General features: G+C 33.5%; 2 protein-coding genes across 2 annotated transcripts; both read right to left on the bottom strand.

Moving 5' to 3' along the window:
• Positions 1-496: 496 nt before the first annotated feature.
• On the bottom strand, positions 497-3,737 carry LOC21390619 (bidirectional sugar transporter SWEET17). The gene is made up of 6 exons (XM_024171286.1): positions 3,689-3,737; positions 3,527-3,563; positions 3,171-3,381; positions 2,856-3,017; positions 1,911-2,030; positions 497-652 (listed from the first exon to the last, which is right to left on the bottom strand). Exons 1-6 carry the CDS (start codon positions 3,720-3,722, stop codon positions 497-499), a joined length of 720 nt encoding a protein of 239 aa, XP_024027054.1. The 5' UTR covers positions 3,723-3,737.
• A 5,141-nt stretch (positions 3,738-8,878) lies between these two features.
• LOC21390618 (glyoxysomal fatty acid beta-oxidation multifunctional protein MFP-a) lies at positions 8,879-15,269 on the bottom strand. The gene is made up of 18 exons (XM_010106845.2): positions 14,978-15,269; positions 13,811-13,882; positions 13,650-13,718; positions 13,511-13,567; positions 13,361-13,428; positions 13,182-13,263; positions 12,753-12,808; positions 12,335-12,637; positions 12,159-12,245; positions 11,339-11,513; positions 11,021-11,142; positions 10,767-10,930; positions 10,430-10,684; positions 10,221-10,342; positions 9,994-10,115; positions 9,745-9,893; positions 9,523-9,661; positions 8,879-9,234 (listed from the first exon to the last, which is right to left on the bottom strand). The coding sequence occupies exons 1-18, from the start codon at positions 15,078-15,080 to the stop codon at positions 9,199-9,201; spliced, it is 2,181 nt and encodes a 726-aa protein (XP_010105147.1). The 5' UTR covers positions 15,081-15,269; the 3' UTR covers positions 8,879-9,198.
• Positions 15,270-19,393: the final 4,124 nt, after the last annotated feature.

Raw genomic sequence — 19,393 nt, 5'->3', positions numbered from 1 at the left:
TTTCTTTTTCTTTTCTTTTCTTTTTTTTTTTTTTTTTTTTGCTAATCGGTATTTCTTTCTTTTTAAGGTAGAAATTTCTTTTAAGTTTGCCGGTAAAAATTAACAAATCCAAGCTCTAGTTATAGCTAGGTTTCCTCTCATCATGTAAATATTGCAGTTTTTTTCACAAATACATGCTGTAATATTCAATGGCTTAGAATTAATAACTACCTCGCACTTAGGTTACTAATTTGACAAATAATTCATCTTATTATTATTCTTTTACGCGAAGTATTTTTTTCCACGAAAGTACATTTTGATCAAGTACGAACAAGTTCCCAAGCAGAACTCTCCATTCAAAGAAACTCCTTTGATAATGTAAAGTGGAGAGTACTTAAGAATTAAGAAGTAATTTAATTTACCAGAAAATGCGAATAAATTAGGGAACAAAATAGAAATGTTTTGCTAAAGTAACTACTATAGTCTCCAATAGTTCTTGAGTATCATTATGTATTTTTTAATTTGGTGTGATGAGTCTTTCTCGTTGCCGTCCTTCTTCCAATATTCCATCATGATGATGTGCTGATACATTCATCGATGGCTTTGGTCTTCTGTAAATTCCATACAACACAAGCTGTCCTATTCCTAGGACGAACCCAATTCCATTTGGTACCTACATTGACATATATATATATATATATATATATATATATACATACATGTGTGTGTGTGTGTGTGTGTGTGTTTGTGTAGCACCACAGAAAACCAAATCATCATCATGATTTAGCTAGCTTTACATATATTGTTTGTTTTATGTACAACACATTATTATTGATTCATACACAACTAATTTTAAGTTATAGAAACTAAGGGGCTGCTCGGCAGCCCCTTTCTTGAGTCAAAAATTCAGAAAAAGCAACTCGAGTTATAAATTTATTTAAGTTTATGTTCTTTTAAGTTTGAACTCGAGTTTGGGACTAAAACTCGAGTTGTTGTTCTTTTGGAGTGTAACTTAAGTGTAGTTTTTGAGTTGAATTTGGGTTATAACTTGAGTTGAAGTTGTAACTTGAATAAAGTTGAGTAAAGTTTAATAAAGTTGAAACTTAAAAGAACGTGAACTTGAATAAAGTTGGAACTCAAGTTGTCTTTTTTTGAGTTTTTTGGACAAAAGAACATGCCCAGTTTCCTCTTCAACTCGAGTTCCAAAACTCGAACTCAAATTAATGTACAGTATTTTTTCTATTCTTAAAAATATTATAACTTTTTCGTTTTAATTCTGATTGAGATGATTTTTTTTCTATGCGTTGACAACGAAAAGATGAATAAAACCTTACCCATATACTCTATTAAAATTTTTCATCAGCATTGAGTTTTTATTAAAATACTATATAAATACAAATTCAAGTTTTGACTCACTCAAACACAAACTCAAAAAGATTCTTATCTCAAACCATAACTCAAATGTACACAACTAAACACAAACTCAAGTTACAACTTCAACTCAAGTTATAACTCAAATTCAACTCAAAATCTACACTCAAGTCACCTAATTCAAAAAAGGGCAAAAGAGCAGTCCCTAAGTAATTTTTAGCGCCTTCAATTAAAAATTTTGGTACACTACATAGAAAGTATGTTAAAAAGTTATATAGAAAGTGATTGATAAGGAAACCATAAAAATGTTGTACTAGTACCGCGGTTTTTATCTTCTTGCTATGATTAATATCATAAAAGTTTCAAGGTGTAAAAAGTATGCGATAATTAATTATCAATTAGCAAAAGTATCGTCGTTAGAGAGATATATGCAATTGTTACGTTTTCCCTTTCCTGTGATTATGGTATAATATATTACAGTGATTGATAATGCAGCTATATATATGAGCTTATTAAAATAAACAAATTAAAAAATTTTAAAAAAAAAGACATGAGCTTACCGCCAAGAAGTAATCACGTACAAGCAACGCATAAAAAGTCCAAATTCCTCCGTTAAGGAAAAAGAAAAACGACAGGAAGAAAGGCATGTATTCCACGCTTTTGGTAGTTACCACCGTTTTCTGCGCAGACAATCATGGGATAAATTATATAAATATATAACCATATGTATATATGCATGTATATATATATGTAATTATGAAAACAAAAACATAACGTTAATTTTACTTTAATTATATATTCATGATTAAACAGTAATTTATAAAGTTATTAAATGGCTAAATAATATGTGCTATCCTTCGCGATATATTTTATTTCTTCGTACCCTATTTCTTCGTACCCTACTGCAAAATTTCTCCCAAAAAAAAAAAATTGTGATGATGAGCAAATATATAGTGGGGTTTAAATTAGCTGAGGAACATCACAGGACATTGGTCCCACGTCCGAACAGCTAATGAACGCATGATGATTTAGGTGGGTCAGTCTGACGAGCGTTCATCAATAAATATATATATATATATATAAATATCTTATATATATAGATAAGTGATAACTATATATATACATATATATTATTATATGTGTGTGTTGAAGAAAAATCAATTGTAGTATATATAAAAGCATCCAACTGTTCATATGGGGAACCTGAGTTTGAATTAGTGGCCCTTCACCAACACGAAAAGAAAAGGTTTACATGACTAAAGCAACTTGGAAATTAATGGATGATTAGTGATAATCATGTTGAGTTCTTAAAGGGCTAAAAACATATATATATATATATATATATATATATATATATATATATATATATTCAACACGATCTCAACCCAATCCATTTGATAAAGAAGGAGAATATAATATGATATATATACATATACATATATATATACACATATACTTGTTCTGACCGAGAACAAATAAACAAAGAATTTTGTCTACTTTCTTACAATGGCAGCTAGAGGCGATACATACATGATAATATTTAGGCCTGCACCAAGAAACCCTAATGCATCAATACGTGTCTCTCCTTGCAGAGCTAATTGGGTTACTAAAATGGCTGCCACAAAAAATCCCACATCCAATATGCCCACAAGGATAGCAGTTTTCGCCTGAAATATATATGAAACTCTCATTTTTGTGAACAAAATGGTACTAAAAAAGAGATCATCATAATTGTTGACCTTATTAGTAATTTACTAATGACTATGTTCATAATCACATATTAATTAACAATACGAAATGAAGAATATTGTAGTAAGTACCCTCATCTTTAATGGGGCATACAGAAGAAACAAAGCGACATAGATGGTCTCAACGACGATTCCGAAACCATTTATGGTGGCAACAAGATATTCTCCAGGCTTTGTGATCCCATAGTAAGTCCATAAGGATGTGCTCAACACCGTACAAATGTAAGGAAGGCTATCAAAGTCCTCCGTCGAGCGGCGCTTTACAATTCTCCAAAATGTCTTTCTGCATATATATATATATATATATATAATATGATCACACCATTTTATAGATCACAAGAAAATTTGGTCAGATTTGATGACTAAATAGGGAAGTTATGATGACCAAATTAATAGAGCTTTTGAAACTTAATTTGAACAGAACTTACACTGGGGAGAGAAACATTAACACTGAGATAATGTTGCCTGCAGCAATAATAAGAAAGGTTAATCATTATAGTGTCTTTTCTGCATGAAAGCTATAAATGCTAGAGAAATCATATACTCCAAATGAAGCTTTGTAGCTAAAGATTGAGCAAATATTTTCTCACCTATAACCCCAACGAAGAAACTGAAATCTTCCATTTTAAGTAAAGTGAAAGAGATATACAAAAGGCAAGGAAGATGGGATATGTTTAATTTCTGCTTTTATGTTTGAGTTTTGGGGGGACTACTTTGAAGTAGTAGGCTTGCAAGTTATGTGGTGGAAGAGGAAAGAAATAGTCTTTTTCTGGGTGGTTCCCAAGGTCTCTCTAATTTGTTTAATATCTTTTAAACCATATGTCTCCTTAAATTTTTGAAAATTATATTATAAATGGATTTATTTACGATTTAAATTAGTCGGAGTTTAATAAAACAGGTGTAACGATTCCGAATTAGACTGATATTCAAATCAGATAGATGTGATTAAATAGCGCCATAAGGTAAGATGAGGTGCCCCACCATATATCATATAGTTTTTTTTTTTTTTTTTTTTTTTTTTAAAAGGAAAAGAGGGGGCCCCCCCCATTTTATATTTTTTTTTTTTTTTTTTTTTTTTTTTTTTTTTTTTCTGTGGCAAGTTATAGGCCATGTTTGAAATTGATCCTGTTTTTTTACGTTTTTTGAGAAAAAAATGAAAACATTTTCAAAACGGCGTTTGGCGCAATAAAGACACAAAATAGAAATGAAAATGATTTTTTGGTTTAGTATAAAATGAGAGAGAAATGAAAAACGACTTTTAGTCGTTTTTCATTTTTTTTTTTGTTTTCTCCTCTTTCGAGCTGAGAGAGAAAGAAATACATTAATGGGTTTTTTTACAGTAAAAATAATCTCTTGATAAAATTACCAAACGCATTTTCAAAAATGATTTATGTCTGAGATTGAAATCGTTTTCATTTTCATTTTCATACAAAAAATAAAGTCATTTTAGAACAAGTTCCAAACGCACCCATAATTTCTTGAGATGTTAATCCCAGTTGTCCCCAAAAGTAGTGGTCTATATATAGTTGGCACCATTTTGCTTTTGTCTTGTCCTTACAAAGAACGGAAGGGGAGAAAAAAGAAAAAAAAATAGCTAATACAATTATCTGATGATGCGCTCTTATGATCTAGTGACCATATGTATTTTACTTTTTTTTTCTTAGGAAGATACTTATTAAATACAAAAAGAAAGAAGTATGGATCATGTGACTGAATTAGCAATTAATTACTAGGCACAATTTATTGTTTTGTGTTGACGCGTACTTATGTTGATCTACAAAGAAGAGTGAAAGGGGTTTATATATGGTGGAAGATTATTTTGCTCCCTTGATAGAAACTGTGTTTTAATTATTGAACTAATTTTTTAACTGTGTAATTTATAATTATAAGAACAATTTTGTGTTATGTACTGTAAATTTTTAATGCGGACATACACATGAGATTAACTACTAAAATTAATCCAACAGTTAAAAATAACAATTCTTATAAATTAGATATAATCATACTTTTACATTTGTCTTTTTTTTTTTTTTAGCGAATGTGGCGTGCAAAGTGCACAATCTTATAGAGGTTTAGGGCATAAAGAAAGAAAAAAAAAAGAAATTGGATATATATCTGTGTATATATACAAGTGTTTAATCGATCCCTGGCCTACATTGTATTATTCATGTTTTCTTCAGTCGTAACATATTGTTCAGAATAATCTACATTCCAAGATCTTCATGATCAATTTCTTTTGTCCTTTCTGCATATTATATGAATATATACACATTAATGAATGATTTTTATAACTTAAAAACTTTCCGTGATCATTCGAATTGTGTGATAATAAAGCGAGTTCATATTCTAGTTATATCCAGATGAATTGCAAACGTACTCGATCGTATAATATAATAGCCAATTCATGATCAATTTATTAAAGGAAAAAAAAAAAAAACAACAGAGAGAGAGAGAATAGCTAAGACCAATAAAGAAATTAATTGAATAAAAAATAAAAACCATTATCTCTTCAGGAAAAAGAAGAATATAATATTTTATTACTGCCAATACATATGACAACTTAATGTTGAGTAGCAATATTACAAATAATAATATTAGTGCGTCTTTTCATGTAATGGGCCCAAAAAAAAAAAAAAAAAAAAAAAAAAAAACTTTAGTAAATTAAAGTCTTGTTGACCTTAATTCACGTTTTACGTATCATGGCTTTTAAATTATATGAGAAATGAAAATTTTCTACAACAGAATTATTGTTTCTGTTCATGTCATGTGGGGCATATGATGGGGACCAATCATATTGAGAGAAGCTTTTGAAAAAAAAAAAAAAAAAAATCTTATTGAGAGAGAGAGAATAAAAGAAAGGAATGGATGTCATCAACAAATTAAAATGATAATCGAGTGTGAATCACATGCTTCAAAATTTTACAAAGCTCCCACTTGTCAACTTGTAAATTGAAATACTATCAATTAATAATTAGTATAGTAGGTCCCACTATGCCTTATGCTAGTTTTCTTGATGAAAATGCCTTATGGTAATTAGTCTATGATGTTTAGTACTAATATATTTTGATTGGTTTGTTTAGCGTTTATCTCGTCAACTTTTAGCTAGTTGATCATAAGTTTTTCTTTCAAACTTTGAAGTGTTGGAGAATTGTTTCTGAATCTAATGCAAACTGTAGAGTTTTCCCAAATTGATTGAGGGTGTTTAAAGCACAGAAAGAAGCGTCATCTTACGTGTGATATAACACGATTCGCTACTATCTTATAACTTTAATTTTTACTTTCGAACGAGCTAAACATGTTATGTGTATAAGGGTTCATCAATTTAAAGACACTCTACGATAGTTTATCAAGTTAAAAGGAGTAATTATCAAAATTAAAAATAAGTGAAAACGTGTCAATTGTGAAAAACTCAGGGGCAATTGCATTCTTCCTCTAAATAAAGCAAGCATGTCTTTTGCACTATTTTGTAATTATCATTTTTGCTAAAAAGTGTAGAATAGGGTAGTAAGGTAGGTAGTAAAGAGAATATTGTATAATTTATCTTTAAAAGTTGTTATTGCTCGAGTAAAATAAAATGCAGAAAGTAAATGAACACACAATATGATATCGCAGTTCGATGCGCACACCTACTCTGTGGGGCCACGCCCAGACAGTAAACAGTTTCACTATGATTTAAGAATTACAACCTTGACGGACTTATTCACTCAATGACTTCCTCCTAGACTATGACGCCGTCCTAGACTATGACGCCGTTGTGATGAACTCTCACAATGACACTAGTTAGTGTGTACCACACGTCTTCATCTTTAACTGCTGAACTCCCTTCAGTTGTTCATACTTTCAATGAGAAAAAACATAAACTACAGATTGTTCTCCTTAAGCACTGATTCTCTATCACAAGACTTTTTTCTGTAGTCAACCCCCCTTTTCCTGCAGAGCCACTTCCCATATAAACTCATTCCACGTATCTCATTTTTCAACTTTTGAACCTATATTCAGTTACCAAAAAATCCTCCTCAGCTGTATCTGCAACATCTAATATTCTCTTAGCCATCTCCACGTCAATGCCTTATCTTTCATTATAGCAAGTTATCTTTGACTTTTCTTTGACCAAGTCAAATTTCAAGTTTCAATTCTCATGTGCAGCTCAAGCTTAATTGTGTAGTTCACGTGAATACATATATATATATATATATATATATATATATATATATATATGCCATTCAACTTTCCTAACAATAATCGGATGAAGCCAAGAATTCAAATCCGAAAATCACTTGATCTTCATGCAAGCTTTATCTCCTATTTAAATTCAAATAACCAATGTCTTATCTTCTTTTGACCAATGTTTTATCCTTATCTCTCCAAATCTCAACTCAACAAAATCTGCAACTTTAACTTCAAATCTGATTCTGAATCTTCTTCTGCAATACAAAATCTTCTTGAACATGTTTTTTAAATTTTTACAAGATTACCAATAAATTGCCAACTAATAAAAATACATAACAAAAGTGTATGAGTCTGAATTTTTATTATTCATTCTTAATTAATACCTTTTTATTAGTATAGTAATTATATGTCTAAAGATTATTAATTAAAAGTAAAGAATAGAAATTCTAACTCATACACTTTTAAAAAGTATTTATTTTCTTGTCCTAATAGTAAATCTTGATCTTATTATGCTTGCCAATTTACCAGACTTTGAATTTGCATTTTGGTCTCGGATCATAGAAGCTTAAGATACAATAATGTTTTACCTATGTTCGGATAAGGTATTTGGGACTTGCAATGATCATTGTTATCATTAAATGATAGACCTTTTGTCACTACTAAATTAACAACATGCAAGGTCTAATAAACGATGCATCAAAAAACTTAAAAAAACTGTGGAAGAGAAAAAAAAAAAAAAAAAAAAAAAAAAAAAAAAAAAAAAAGAAAGAATCAGAGGTTTATTTTTTTCGAGAGTTTGTCGGCACCACTAGAGAGCACCTCCATACTTGTCTTGTTAACATGTGGTGCTTAGTTCATATAAGTCGAGAGAGGTGTCACTTTATTAATCACATGTTAAATGCCCATGGAACTTAGCTTTGAATATTGTTCACTATTCATACGAATCAGATCAACTTCTAAAATGTGATTATACCATAAGAATAAGAACACGACTAGACCCGATTATGAAAAACAAAAATGAGGGAGATGAAATAGTAGTAAATTTTTTAATTTCTTTACATTAAGAATTATATGATAGATTTATAAAAATAAAAATATAAAAAAAAAAACCACCCTACTGACACTTTTCAAATTTGAACCAACAAATCTTCATCTATTCCTCTTAAATTTATACCATCAAATATAAAAATTTGATACATGCAATACTGATGGGCAATTCATACTATAGAAGTTTCATCTTGATAAAAGCAGTGGCAAACAGTAGATTTACCAGAATTACGTGGTTCTTGCAGCCAAGAAGGCCTATGCAATCCACGAGAAAGTGTGTTTTGCCATGAGTTCAATCATAAAAAGAGGAGGAAAAGGTAGTACTCATCAAGGTAAACTACACAAAAGACACCAACATAGGTTTGAAATTTTGATCTGTGGGGGAGTATGTTCTTTTCTCAAACTTGAGTTATGAACTTGAGTTTAGTATGTGAGAGAAAACACTGTAGTAAAAAAATTAAATTTGAATTTTTGTAAGAGAAAATACTGTAACAAAAAATTTGAGTTGTAATTTAAATTAGGTAAAAGAACGTGCCCTAAAATATTTAAAAGCGGTACAAATATGCCTCAAAAGTAGGCTTCCTTAAAATAAAAATAAATAAACAAATATCCTTCTTATTGCATCAAAGGGCCAAATAACATTATGTCACTAGGGGGAGCAAATGATGCAAGCTTTAGCCTTCAACAGTTCCTATTTTGAGACTATTATTAATTAAGCTATGGTTTTGCAACTCATTTTCTCATAGATCCCAATCTCCTATCTCATACATTACGAAGTAGTTATTCCTGATCCACAGTTCCAACACTAAGGAAAAGAGGGAAAAAAGAAGAGAGGATGAAAATGATGAGAGAATCTCGAAACGGGCATTGCGACCGTGTTCTCTTATAACCGAGATTTTGCTTGCTCCAACGGGGCACTCTGCAAGAGAAAAGTGGAAGACGTAGTTAGATATGGTTTTTAGACAAGTGACATATCAGTTACAGAAATTTATGTATCTCGAAAGCATGGAAAATATTCATAACAAGTCACTAATAAACTTGCACATCCATTGGTGAAATCTAGTAGTGAGGCCCCACTATAAGTAGAGTCGTAAACACAGAGATCCCAAGTTCATCTCAATAGACGAGCTTCAGACTTTTCAACTAACGAGGCGTATGAATTGTCTCACTAATGTTTGAGGGGTTTAAAAGAAAGTTTAAGTCTTACAAGAGGAGCACCCTTTGCAGCTCTTTCGGCCAAATATGCGCAAGGCTTGAAGAAGTCTCCGTAAGTCTTGGACCATTCCTCCAATCTTGAACAGATGTATTTTGATCCAAGAGAATCAGCCCAGAATAGAAGACCACCCCTGATCAAATGGCACAGGATATGTCAAAAACGATGGAGTTTAGAAGAATGTATGTCTGATCAAGTATGACTACGTTTACAAACCTGTAAGGCGGGAAACCCATGCCCATGACAGAAGCAATATCAAGGTCAGCTGCTTTGACCGCAATTCCTTCAGCAAGGACACGGCACGCCTCATTCACCACAGGAAAGAATATCATCTCCACGATATCCTTCTCTGGCAACTTCACTAGCTGTATCCAGGTTCAATGCCACAATAAAGTATGTTAGTGAGGCAGCAAAAGAGATATATAGTTTGCTTGAGACGAAAGCAAGAAAGGGAGAGCGCGCGACCTTAGGGTCAATTGCAACACCAGACATGCTCCTTGCCTTCTCAATATATTTTTTCAATTCAGGATCCGGGTTGGCCTTGCGTTTGTCACCGTAAGCATAGAATCCTTTCTTAGTGGATTCACCTAAAATTATAAACAATTAAACACTTGAAAAGATCTATCAAGTTGAACCGATTTTAGTCCACAAGAAAATGTGTAGCCACCCACAATTCCATGAAAACGACTCACCTGCTCTCCCATCCTCCTGCATAAGTGGTATAAGCATGGACTTATATGTTCTCTCCGGGAAATGCTCAATAAATTGAATGCCAGTCGCAATTCCCACGCCAAAACCAACCAGATCGGCCAATCTGCATGGGAAAAGACAACATGATAACTATATTACATATACTCTGAATGATAAAATCCTTTAAATTTTCTATTTAAGAATTAATAACCTGAAGGGGCCCATTGGCATTCCGAATTTGGTGATCACCCTATCAATGTGGTAGACATCTGCACCATGTTCAACAAGCAAAAGACCTGCTTGTGTGTAAGGGAAGAACATCCTGTTGACGGCAAAGCCTGTGCAGTTTCCAACCACAACTGGGGTTTTCTTTATCTTCTTTCCAACATCTAGCAAGTCAACTATAATTTGAGGAGATGTCTTATTAGTACGGATGATTTCCAAAAGTGGCATGACATGTGCAGGGCTGCATCAAAAATATGACTTGGCGGTTAAGCTAGCAATCGAGGAAGAAGAAAAGTAGAAGGGAGCTTTAAACCAAATATTACCTAAAGAAATGGGCTCCAATAATCCGGTCCTGGGACTTTGTCTTCTTTCCAATCAGGTTCAAGTCAATTGTGGAAGTGTTGCTGGCAAGTATGCAATGTGGTGGGCAGTATTTTTCAAGATCAGCGAAAATTTGTTGCTTCAAAGAGACATTCTCAATAACAGCCTGTTTCAAGAGTCAAAACCCAGAAAAGGTTAAAATGGAAATAATACGCAATGCCAAAGGTAAAACGAACAGACATGATTTCATAATCACCTCGATGACCATGTCCACGTCCTTAAAGCTCTCATAGTCGAGCACACCCTTAAGAAGAGAAATGGTTTTGTCAAACTTTTCTTGTGTCATTTTCCCTTTCTTAACACGGCTTTGCAGATTAGCTGGATGATAAGTAGTGTAAAATAAGAACAAGTACGTCAACACGAGAACTAACTGCCACTTTGGGTTATAAGATACCGAGCAATAAAATACCATAATACTACTCAATAGCTTGTTTTCCCTTACCACCAGAATGATATAACTCGAACATTTACATATTTTAAACGATTATAAAATGACATGGATTCCTATCCTTACCTCTGACTCTACCAATCCCAGCTTGCAAAAACTTATCATTCACTTCTTTCAAAATCACAGGATAATTGCTAAGAATCAATGCAGTAGCTATTCCGGAGCCCATTAATCCTCCACCTAGTACAGCGACCTTTTTCACTTGTCTTGGCACCAATCCAAGGTCAGTAACCCCAGGAACCTGTTCACAGTCATGAAAATGGAAAGGATCAGCAAAATGATCGTTAAGGATGGTAATACCACAGACCCATAAGATCAAATCGATATGCAACTCTGAGACACAGTGAATAGTCATTACTCATCAATAGTAAAGTGTTATAATCTTTTCCGTTATAATAGAGACTGGGCTAAGATACTCAGATAGTGATAATAATCCTGCATTTAAATCAATATTGGGCCATTACTTAAAAATACCTTCTGTTATCAAGGATTATTAAACTGGCACTATAAAATTTTCAACTTAAAGCAACTTAAAAGTTAGCAACCAAGATTTCCCCAAATACTCAGCAACACACGGCCATGAAATTGGGTTTCTGACACAGACACTATCAGAGTATTCCAATTTCAATTAGTTAGAACAACTCAAAGCTACCTGGATCTCCCATTGTATAACCAAATTTTAATCAAACATGTCATAAAAATTAACTCTACTTTCCAAAAAAAAAAAATCCTTATTTCTTGACCACTCAACCTGGTTTTGACTAAACAGAAACCAATGCTCAAGACAATCTCATTTGTAAATTGAAGTCAAATTACAAGTTTAAAATCCTCAATCAAATTTTGAAAACAAAACCATAATTTCGAAGCTAAAAACTGGATATCAAACCCTTGTTGTTCCCCGTTGAGCAAAGAAGACATGGACTAAGCTCTTGCAAGTATCAGAATGCAGAAGTCCTTGAAAAGCTTCAGCTTCCTGTCAATATTGGATTACAGCAAACCGTCTCAGGATTGAGTTGACTACAATTTGAAAGGAAGAAGATGAAGATTTAGAAAGATAAGAACCTTCCAAAGTCCTGCCCTGGGACCCGAAACTATACCCTCTTCAATCACATCAATGCAAACCAATGGATGTTTGAGATTTGGAGCCTGCTTCCGGACCTGTGCTCTTGCAAACTTTAGTATTTCCCTTGCTTCCCCGAGGGATTCCAACTTGTTAGCCTTGTGAAGACTAGCAACCCAAGGTCTTCTACGCTCCACGATATCCAGGGCCCATTGGCGCGCTGTGCTTACCAACTCATTAGGTGCTACGAGAGCATCCACAAGGCCCAAACTAAGAGCTTCATCCCCTTTAACTGGCTTTGATGTCTATATAAACAAATTTAGGGAAGTATTTTGATTAAAACTTAGGTAGATGCCGTGCCAAAATCAACTTAAGGAAAGTTACAAGACCAAGGAGAACAAAGGAATAGTTGCGACATACCAACATCATTTCAAGCGACTTTGTGAGACCGACAAGTCGTGGCAGCCGCTGTGTTCCTGAGCCAATTGAGGAGCATTAGATTGACATAAGGAAAGGGAGGAGACTATTTACCAACACGTTCGTTCTAATTTCCAGTGATGATATTATGCAAAAAAAAAAAAAAAATTAAGTTAAACCGACAAGAGTTTCATCAGAAACGATAGGAATTATCAGTTAAGACCAGAGATAGTAATCTAGCCAGTAAGCATAAAAGACTGAGAATTTGTGACCATCCGTAATTGGGAAAAGGTTATAGGATCTAAAATACATTATTATTTAGTAGCCAAATTAATGATAATGCCATCACAGACCTACTTATGTTTCAGCTTTTCAACAAAAATGTGTTAAAAAAACAACATACTAATTCCATTAACATAAAGTATTTGATACCTCCAAATCCGGGAATTATTCCAAGCTGAAGTTCAGGCAAGCCTAGTTGCACAGTAGGAGTTGAAATACGTGCATGGCATGCCTGAAATAGCAAATAAAATAGAAGAATCAATAGACCTTACAGCAAAATTTATATGCCTAAAACATTCTTTAACTGTTAAAGAAATTGCAAGACATACCATTGCAACCTCCAGTCCTCCACCTAATGCAAGGCCATCAATGGCAGCAACCGAAGGCTTCCTTGCGGCTGAAAAATAAAGCAAGAAGTTAACAAAACAGCTCAGTCCGGGTGCTTCAAAAGAAAACTAAATTAAAATACAATAAAGTACCTTCTAAAGTGTCGGTGACAAGCTCCACTGAAATAAAACCAGGCCTTGCATGCTCGGCTACAAAATATCAAAGAACTCAGTCAAATATAAGCAAATGCATATACCAAAATGACTTTGCAGGGGGAAAAGGTCAACTTACCCTGTTGTCCCCCTTGCAGACCACCGAAAGCACTTATATCAAAGCCACCAGAAAATTTGCCCTTGGCACCTGCTCCAGTAATATGGGACATTAGCTTCATATCTTAAACACCAAGCCAGTATGTAAAATGCTGGGAATTATGTACAGCTCGGTATACTAACCCGTGATAACGATTGCCCTTACATCGTTTCTTCGTAAGGCTTCCTCGTAATTTGCTTTTAAGCCATATAACACTGAGAGAGGATATCATTATATCACAAAACAAGATGATCATTTTCTAAGAAATAATAACTACAATAAATTCTTCAAAATCACAGTTCTCACAACCGAGAACACTAAAGATATTGCCGAGGGCACCCAGAACAAATTCAAGTAACATGTCAAAGCCATTGGATTGCTTGCATACATGTTCTGTAAGTCTATATTTTTTATTCCCATTGATCCTTAAGTCTGGGTAGTGCTTGAAATCAAAGATATTGAAACAATTTTCCAATTCACAAGATAAATGCCATTGGAGTTCAACCAAGTTAACGGAATACATTAAGCCAAGGAGAATAATTTTGAAACCATTGTTATAACTCATTGACTGAGAAATCTAATTCCCTCACAAACTGGTAAATAAAGATCGCAAACTTGTACTAAGAGCTTGTTTGGTTGGAGGGAAAAGCAAAAGGAGGATCAGTGTGAAGGATTTTGGGACCATGCTTGTTTGGCAAGCGGGAATGGAATGGGCGAGTAATTTAAAATCCTTCGAAGAACCACAATTTTAATCTCTGCCAATATAAATGGAGGAATTATAAGAGGAAACACAAAGCAAACAAAATAAGAAAAAAAAAAAATCCTCACCGTCTTCTCTATATACCTTTTTTTTTTGTCCTGTTTTTTCCCTCTTACCAAAGATAACCTAAAGCTAGTTTTGCGTGGATCACAAACAAAATCAAGCATAGGAAACGTTGTGCAACTCTAAGAACTTAAAACCATAATTGAACAAAAATAAATGAATTCTGAATGACACCAGTGGACTTGGTAAATTAAAATTTATCAAAACAATTCCATTGATATTTGCCAAAAAAAAAAAAAATCACTTTCAATTTATAGGGACCAAATACTTCTTATTTGTGTCGAGCCATCATTTAAAAATCCAATCTTTTCAACAAAACATCAACAAACGAGAGAAAATCCAAAACCCCATCAAAGCAAAACACATAATTGAGCCAAGAAACGAAACGGGCACGTGCCAAATCATGTAAATAACAAGAAGATAGATCTAAAAGAAAAATTGAATCATATCATATCAAATCATGATTTAAAAAAAAAAAAAAGAATACCATCAAAAGAGAGGGAATTGACGGGAGGGTTGATGATGGTGATCAGAGCCACCCCATCAGCTCCCACTTCCATCACAGTCCGACCCTTTGCGTTGCTCCCCATTCTACTCTCTCTCTCTCTCTCTCTCTCTCTCTCTCTCTCTCTCTAAAAATATGTGTCGTCGTTAAACAAAGGAAGGGTCTTTCAAATGTTTGTTGGGTGGGTCTGTTGGGTTTTAATTAAAGTTTGTAGCCGTGGGGGGGTGGGAGTTGTGTCGTGCCCGATTTCACATTGATATGACGTTGAAGACGTTTTCGGAAAGTTAAGAAAAGCCCAAGCTAAGCTTGGCAGGTTCCGGATTTTTTTCTGAGTAATGTTTGAGGCGATAATATTTTCCACCACTCGCACTTCTGGAGAGTGGTCTTCAATCTCTTATGAAATTATGATTTACGTAAATAGTCTCCATATTTTACCCCAATTTCACTTTGGTCAAATGTCTTACTTAAAAGTGTGTTTGGTTTAAGGATTCGTGTCATGATTTAAATCATAGTTCGTGGCTCGCTATAGCATTTTTTCTCACAAAAAACACGCGTAAATTGAGTATAATTCTGAATCATGAGTCTGAATCCATCAATCAAACGTCCTCTTAGTCTTTAAGTTATCAGTTTGTTTTAATTTTAATCCTTTGTTAGTTAGATGTTAAAAAAAAACAAAAAATATATGATGATTTATAATAGTGTTACTTTTCATCGAGATTGCCAGCATAGTTTGTGTTCTATATGTATTAGTGCATCAAGTATATATTTTAGGATGTATATGTCTAAATTTTTATCACTTATTTTTAATTAATATTTTTTTAATTAAATACTTTAGTTAAAATGGTACTAATTAAAAATAAAGTGTAAAAATTCATATCCATGCCTTAGATAAGTTTAGTAATTTTCTCTATATTTTATCATCATTTTAACACTTAACAGCTAGAAATGATTAAAACTTAAACTCAATAATGAATTAGAGTTTGATACATTTTTAAGGATTATGAGCTACGGTGAGATTGAGAGTAAAATTTGAGAATTATGATGTATCATGTATCTTCAATGAGACTATCTATAAATGCGTTTTTACGAGCATTTAGATACAAGCATCTCTAGGGAGTATCAAATTAGTGCCGATATTAAATTTTTAAATTTGAACGAAAAATCACTTTATAATGTGTATTTATTGTCAAATTTATCATATAAATATTTAATTGTTATTAGTTGAGATATTGACTTTTTTTCATTCAATCATTACAACATTATTATGTTTAAGTAAGTTTTAAATTATAAATTCATTTTCAAGTTCTAAAAATTAATAATTATAATAAAAAAATTAGTATTTTAAATAGCATTATACATCGGTAATAGCAGAGTTATTAAGGACTGAGGGGGGCAACACTAGCCACTATCTAAAAATTAGCACGTTGAAATTTTATTCACATTTTTTTGTCGACTAGTTGAAAACACGTTATTAGCGTGTGAGATTCTGTAAATAATTTAATAATGTTCTATATCTTTAAGTTATTGTGAAGTAATTGTTTAAATTTTGATTTTAATTAGTTCATGTCTATTACAAAAATAGAATGTTAATACTTCCATAAACATATTATTTTTAGCAAGGATTTATTAATATTTATTAGAATATATTTTGCTGAGTTTTGTAATAATAAAGTAGTTTTACTTTTACGCCCTCTGCCTAGCATAGTGAGCTAGAGAATGATGCACCATATTTGTTATGACTATTATATAAAAATATTTTGTCATTTCTTAGAAATTATCGAGAATGAAATCCATTTTCTTCTTCTCCATTTTTCTGTTGAATTTCTTATATGGTATTAGAGTGTACCTTCGTTGTTCCTATCATCTCTGTTCATCTTCTTCTTTCTTGATGACGAAGGGTGGGGGTGGTACTGCCTATCAGATTGTTGTCGGCTTCTCTAGCTCAACCCCAATTAATGACTCTAGCAGCCCTTATTTCCTCCATAATGGAGACAACCCCAGTCTCGTCCTTATTTCTCACCCTCCCACTAGATCGAATTACAATACCTGGAGTCGGGCAATCTTGATGGCTCTTATTGCGAAGAATAAAGTCAAATTTGTCGATGGATGTTTGTCGCGTCCAGCAATTGATGATCTCTTTTTCACTGCTTAGAATCGATGCAACAAGATGGTTACATCTTGGCTTCTCAACACTATAAGTAAAGAAATAGCAGATAGCCTCTTGTACTTTGATGATGCTTCAGCTGTTTTGGTCGATTTGTATGAGTGTTTTCATTAGAATAATGGCCCTCGAATTTTTCAAATTAAGAAACAACTTGTCGCTCTTAGTCAGGGAGATTATTTGGGATGACAATACACGATTCACTTGGGTTTATCTTCTACGTGCAAAGTCAGATGTCCTAACGGTTTTTCTTGAATTTTTTAATCTCATCCAAACACAATTTGGTGTCACAATTAAGTCAGTCTTGTCCAGTAATGCAACAAAACTTGCTTTTTTTAAGTTTTTCCGTAAAAAAATGACTCATTTCATATCATTATTGTGTCAATAAGCCTGAACAAAATTCAGTTGTGGAAAGAAAACACCAACACATTTTGAATGTCTCTCAGGCTTTGTACTTTCAATCCAATGTACCTCTAGTCTACTGGGGGGATTGCATTCTCACCTTTGTTTATCTCATCAATAGAATTCTCACTCCCTTATTGTCAAGCAAAACTCCCTTTGAATTGCTTTGGCACAAAAAACCCACTTATTCTCACTTGCAGTTTTTGGTTGCTTGTGTTATAGATCCACATTAGATTGACACAATCACAAATTTTCTCCTCGTGCTAACCCTGCTACCTTTCTTGGTTATCCACCTGGTTATAAGGATTACAAGTTACTTGACTTGAACACCAATAATGTCTACATTTCCCGAGATATTGTTTTTCATGAACACAATTTTCCTTTTAAGTCACAACCATTTCCCTGATATTTTCACTCAAACTGTATTGCCTCATCCCCCCAATCTTCCTTGCCACATCTATCATCCCCCTCCCCATCATCTTCCACTTCTTCGTGTCCCACTCGCACTACCAAAGCCCCATCATAATTATTAGATTATCATTGTTTTTCCAACACCATTCCTTCTTCCTCATCCACTCCTTATCCTCTGTCTAACATTCTTAATTATGCTCGCTTATGCTCATCCCATTGTAATTTCGTGTGTGCCATTTCCTCCCATATGGAACCAACAACCTATGCCCAGGCTGTTGTCTTTCCTGAGTGGTAAGAAGCAATTGCTGCCGAGTTAGCAGCTCTAGAAAGTAATGGTACATGGTCCTTGGCCACTCTACCTCCGGGAAACCGTGTTGTGGGTTGCAAGTGGATATACAAGATTAAATATAAGGTGGATGGCTCTATCGACCGTTACAAGGCTCGTCTCGTGGCTAAAGAATACACTCAACAAGAGGGTATCGATTACTTGGATAGTTTCTCCCATATTACTAAGTTGGTAACTGTGAAAACATTGCTTGCTTTGGCTGCCATTCATTGTTGACACTTGGCCTAACTTGATGTGAATAATGTTTTTTTGCACGGTGACTTATCTGAAGAGGTTTACATGACCTTACCTCCTGATTTTCACCGTTAAAGGGAGCATATTGTTGGTCTTCGAATCGAATCTGGATGCGGAAGCGCGGTGGTGCGGGGAAGAGAATCGTGTATAACAAAAATTTTCATAAAACCTTTGAGATACTCTATAGATTATATTAATTTATGCACGAATAAATTAATCTCATTAATTCATTTATTAAGAACTCAATTAGGAAAAATACCTAGAAGCTGACTCGGATGATAACTTGAGTTCTTTGACCACGAACAGTCCTTGCTCCAATATTTGTATTTAGAAAACTAATGTCTTCCACATCAATTCCTAGAATCCACGAAGACGTGTGTGTGGGCACACATGAGACAAAACGGGTTACAATAAACACTCAAATTTCCACAAACACCAACGCATGCACGATGTGGAATTTTTGGAGAAAATTTTTTTCCTTCCTTTCTCTCTTGAGAATTTCGGCCAGCCTTAACTCTTAGGGCATAAATTGTTTTCAAAAATTGTGTTCACAATTTTCTATCATTCTCGTATTTAAAGAGTAGAAGTCAAACTTCAAAAAGGAATCAAATCTCTATCTCTAAGATAAAGCTTGTTAATTATATCATGTTTGAATTTGAAACAAAATCTCCTCTTATCCTTATCCATTATGGCCAGCCACCTTAGGGGATTTTCATCCCTGTGTGGCGCCAATTTGCAGATAGGGAAGGAAGAGAAAATCATCCGTTATCCTGTAGTCCAATTTTGACTCAAATTTAAATTTCAATTTAAGTCAAACTTAAATTAATTTGAATTCTAAATTGAA

Source organism: Morus notabilis, unplaced genomic scaffold (assembly GCF_000414095.1).
Source record: "Morus notabilis unplaced genomic scaffold, ASM41409v2 Scaffold182, whole genome shotgun sequence".
Taxonomy (NCBI): domain Eukaryota; kingdom Viridiplantae; phylum Streptophyta; class Magnoliopsida; order Rosales; family Moraceae; genus Morus; species Morus notabilis.
The sequence above is the reverse complement of the archived record's forward strand: the minus strand, read 5'-3'. Positions and strand labels throughout refer to the sequence as shown.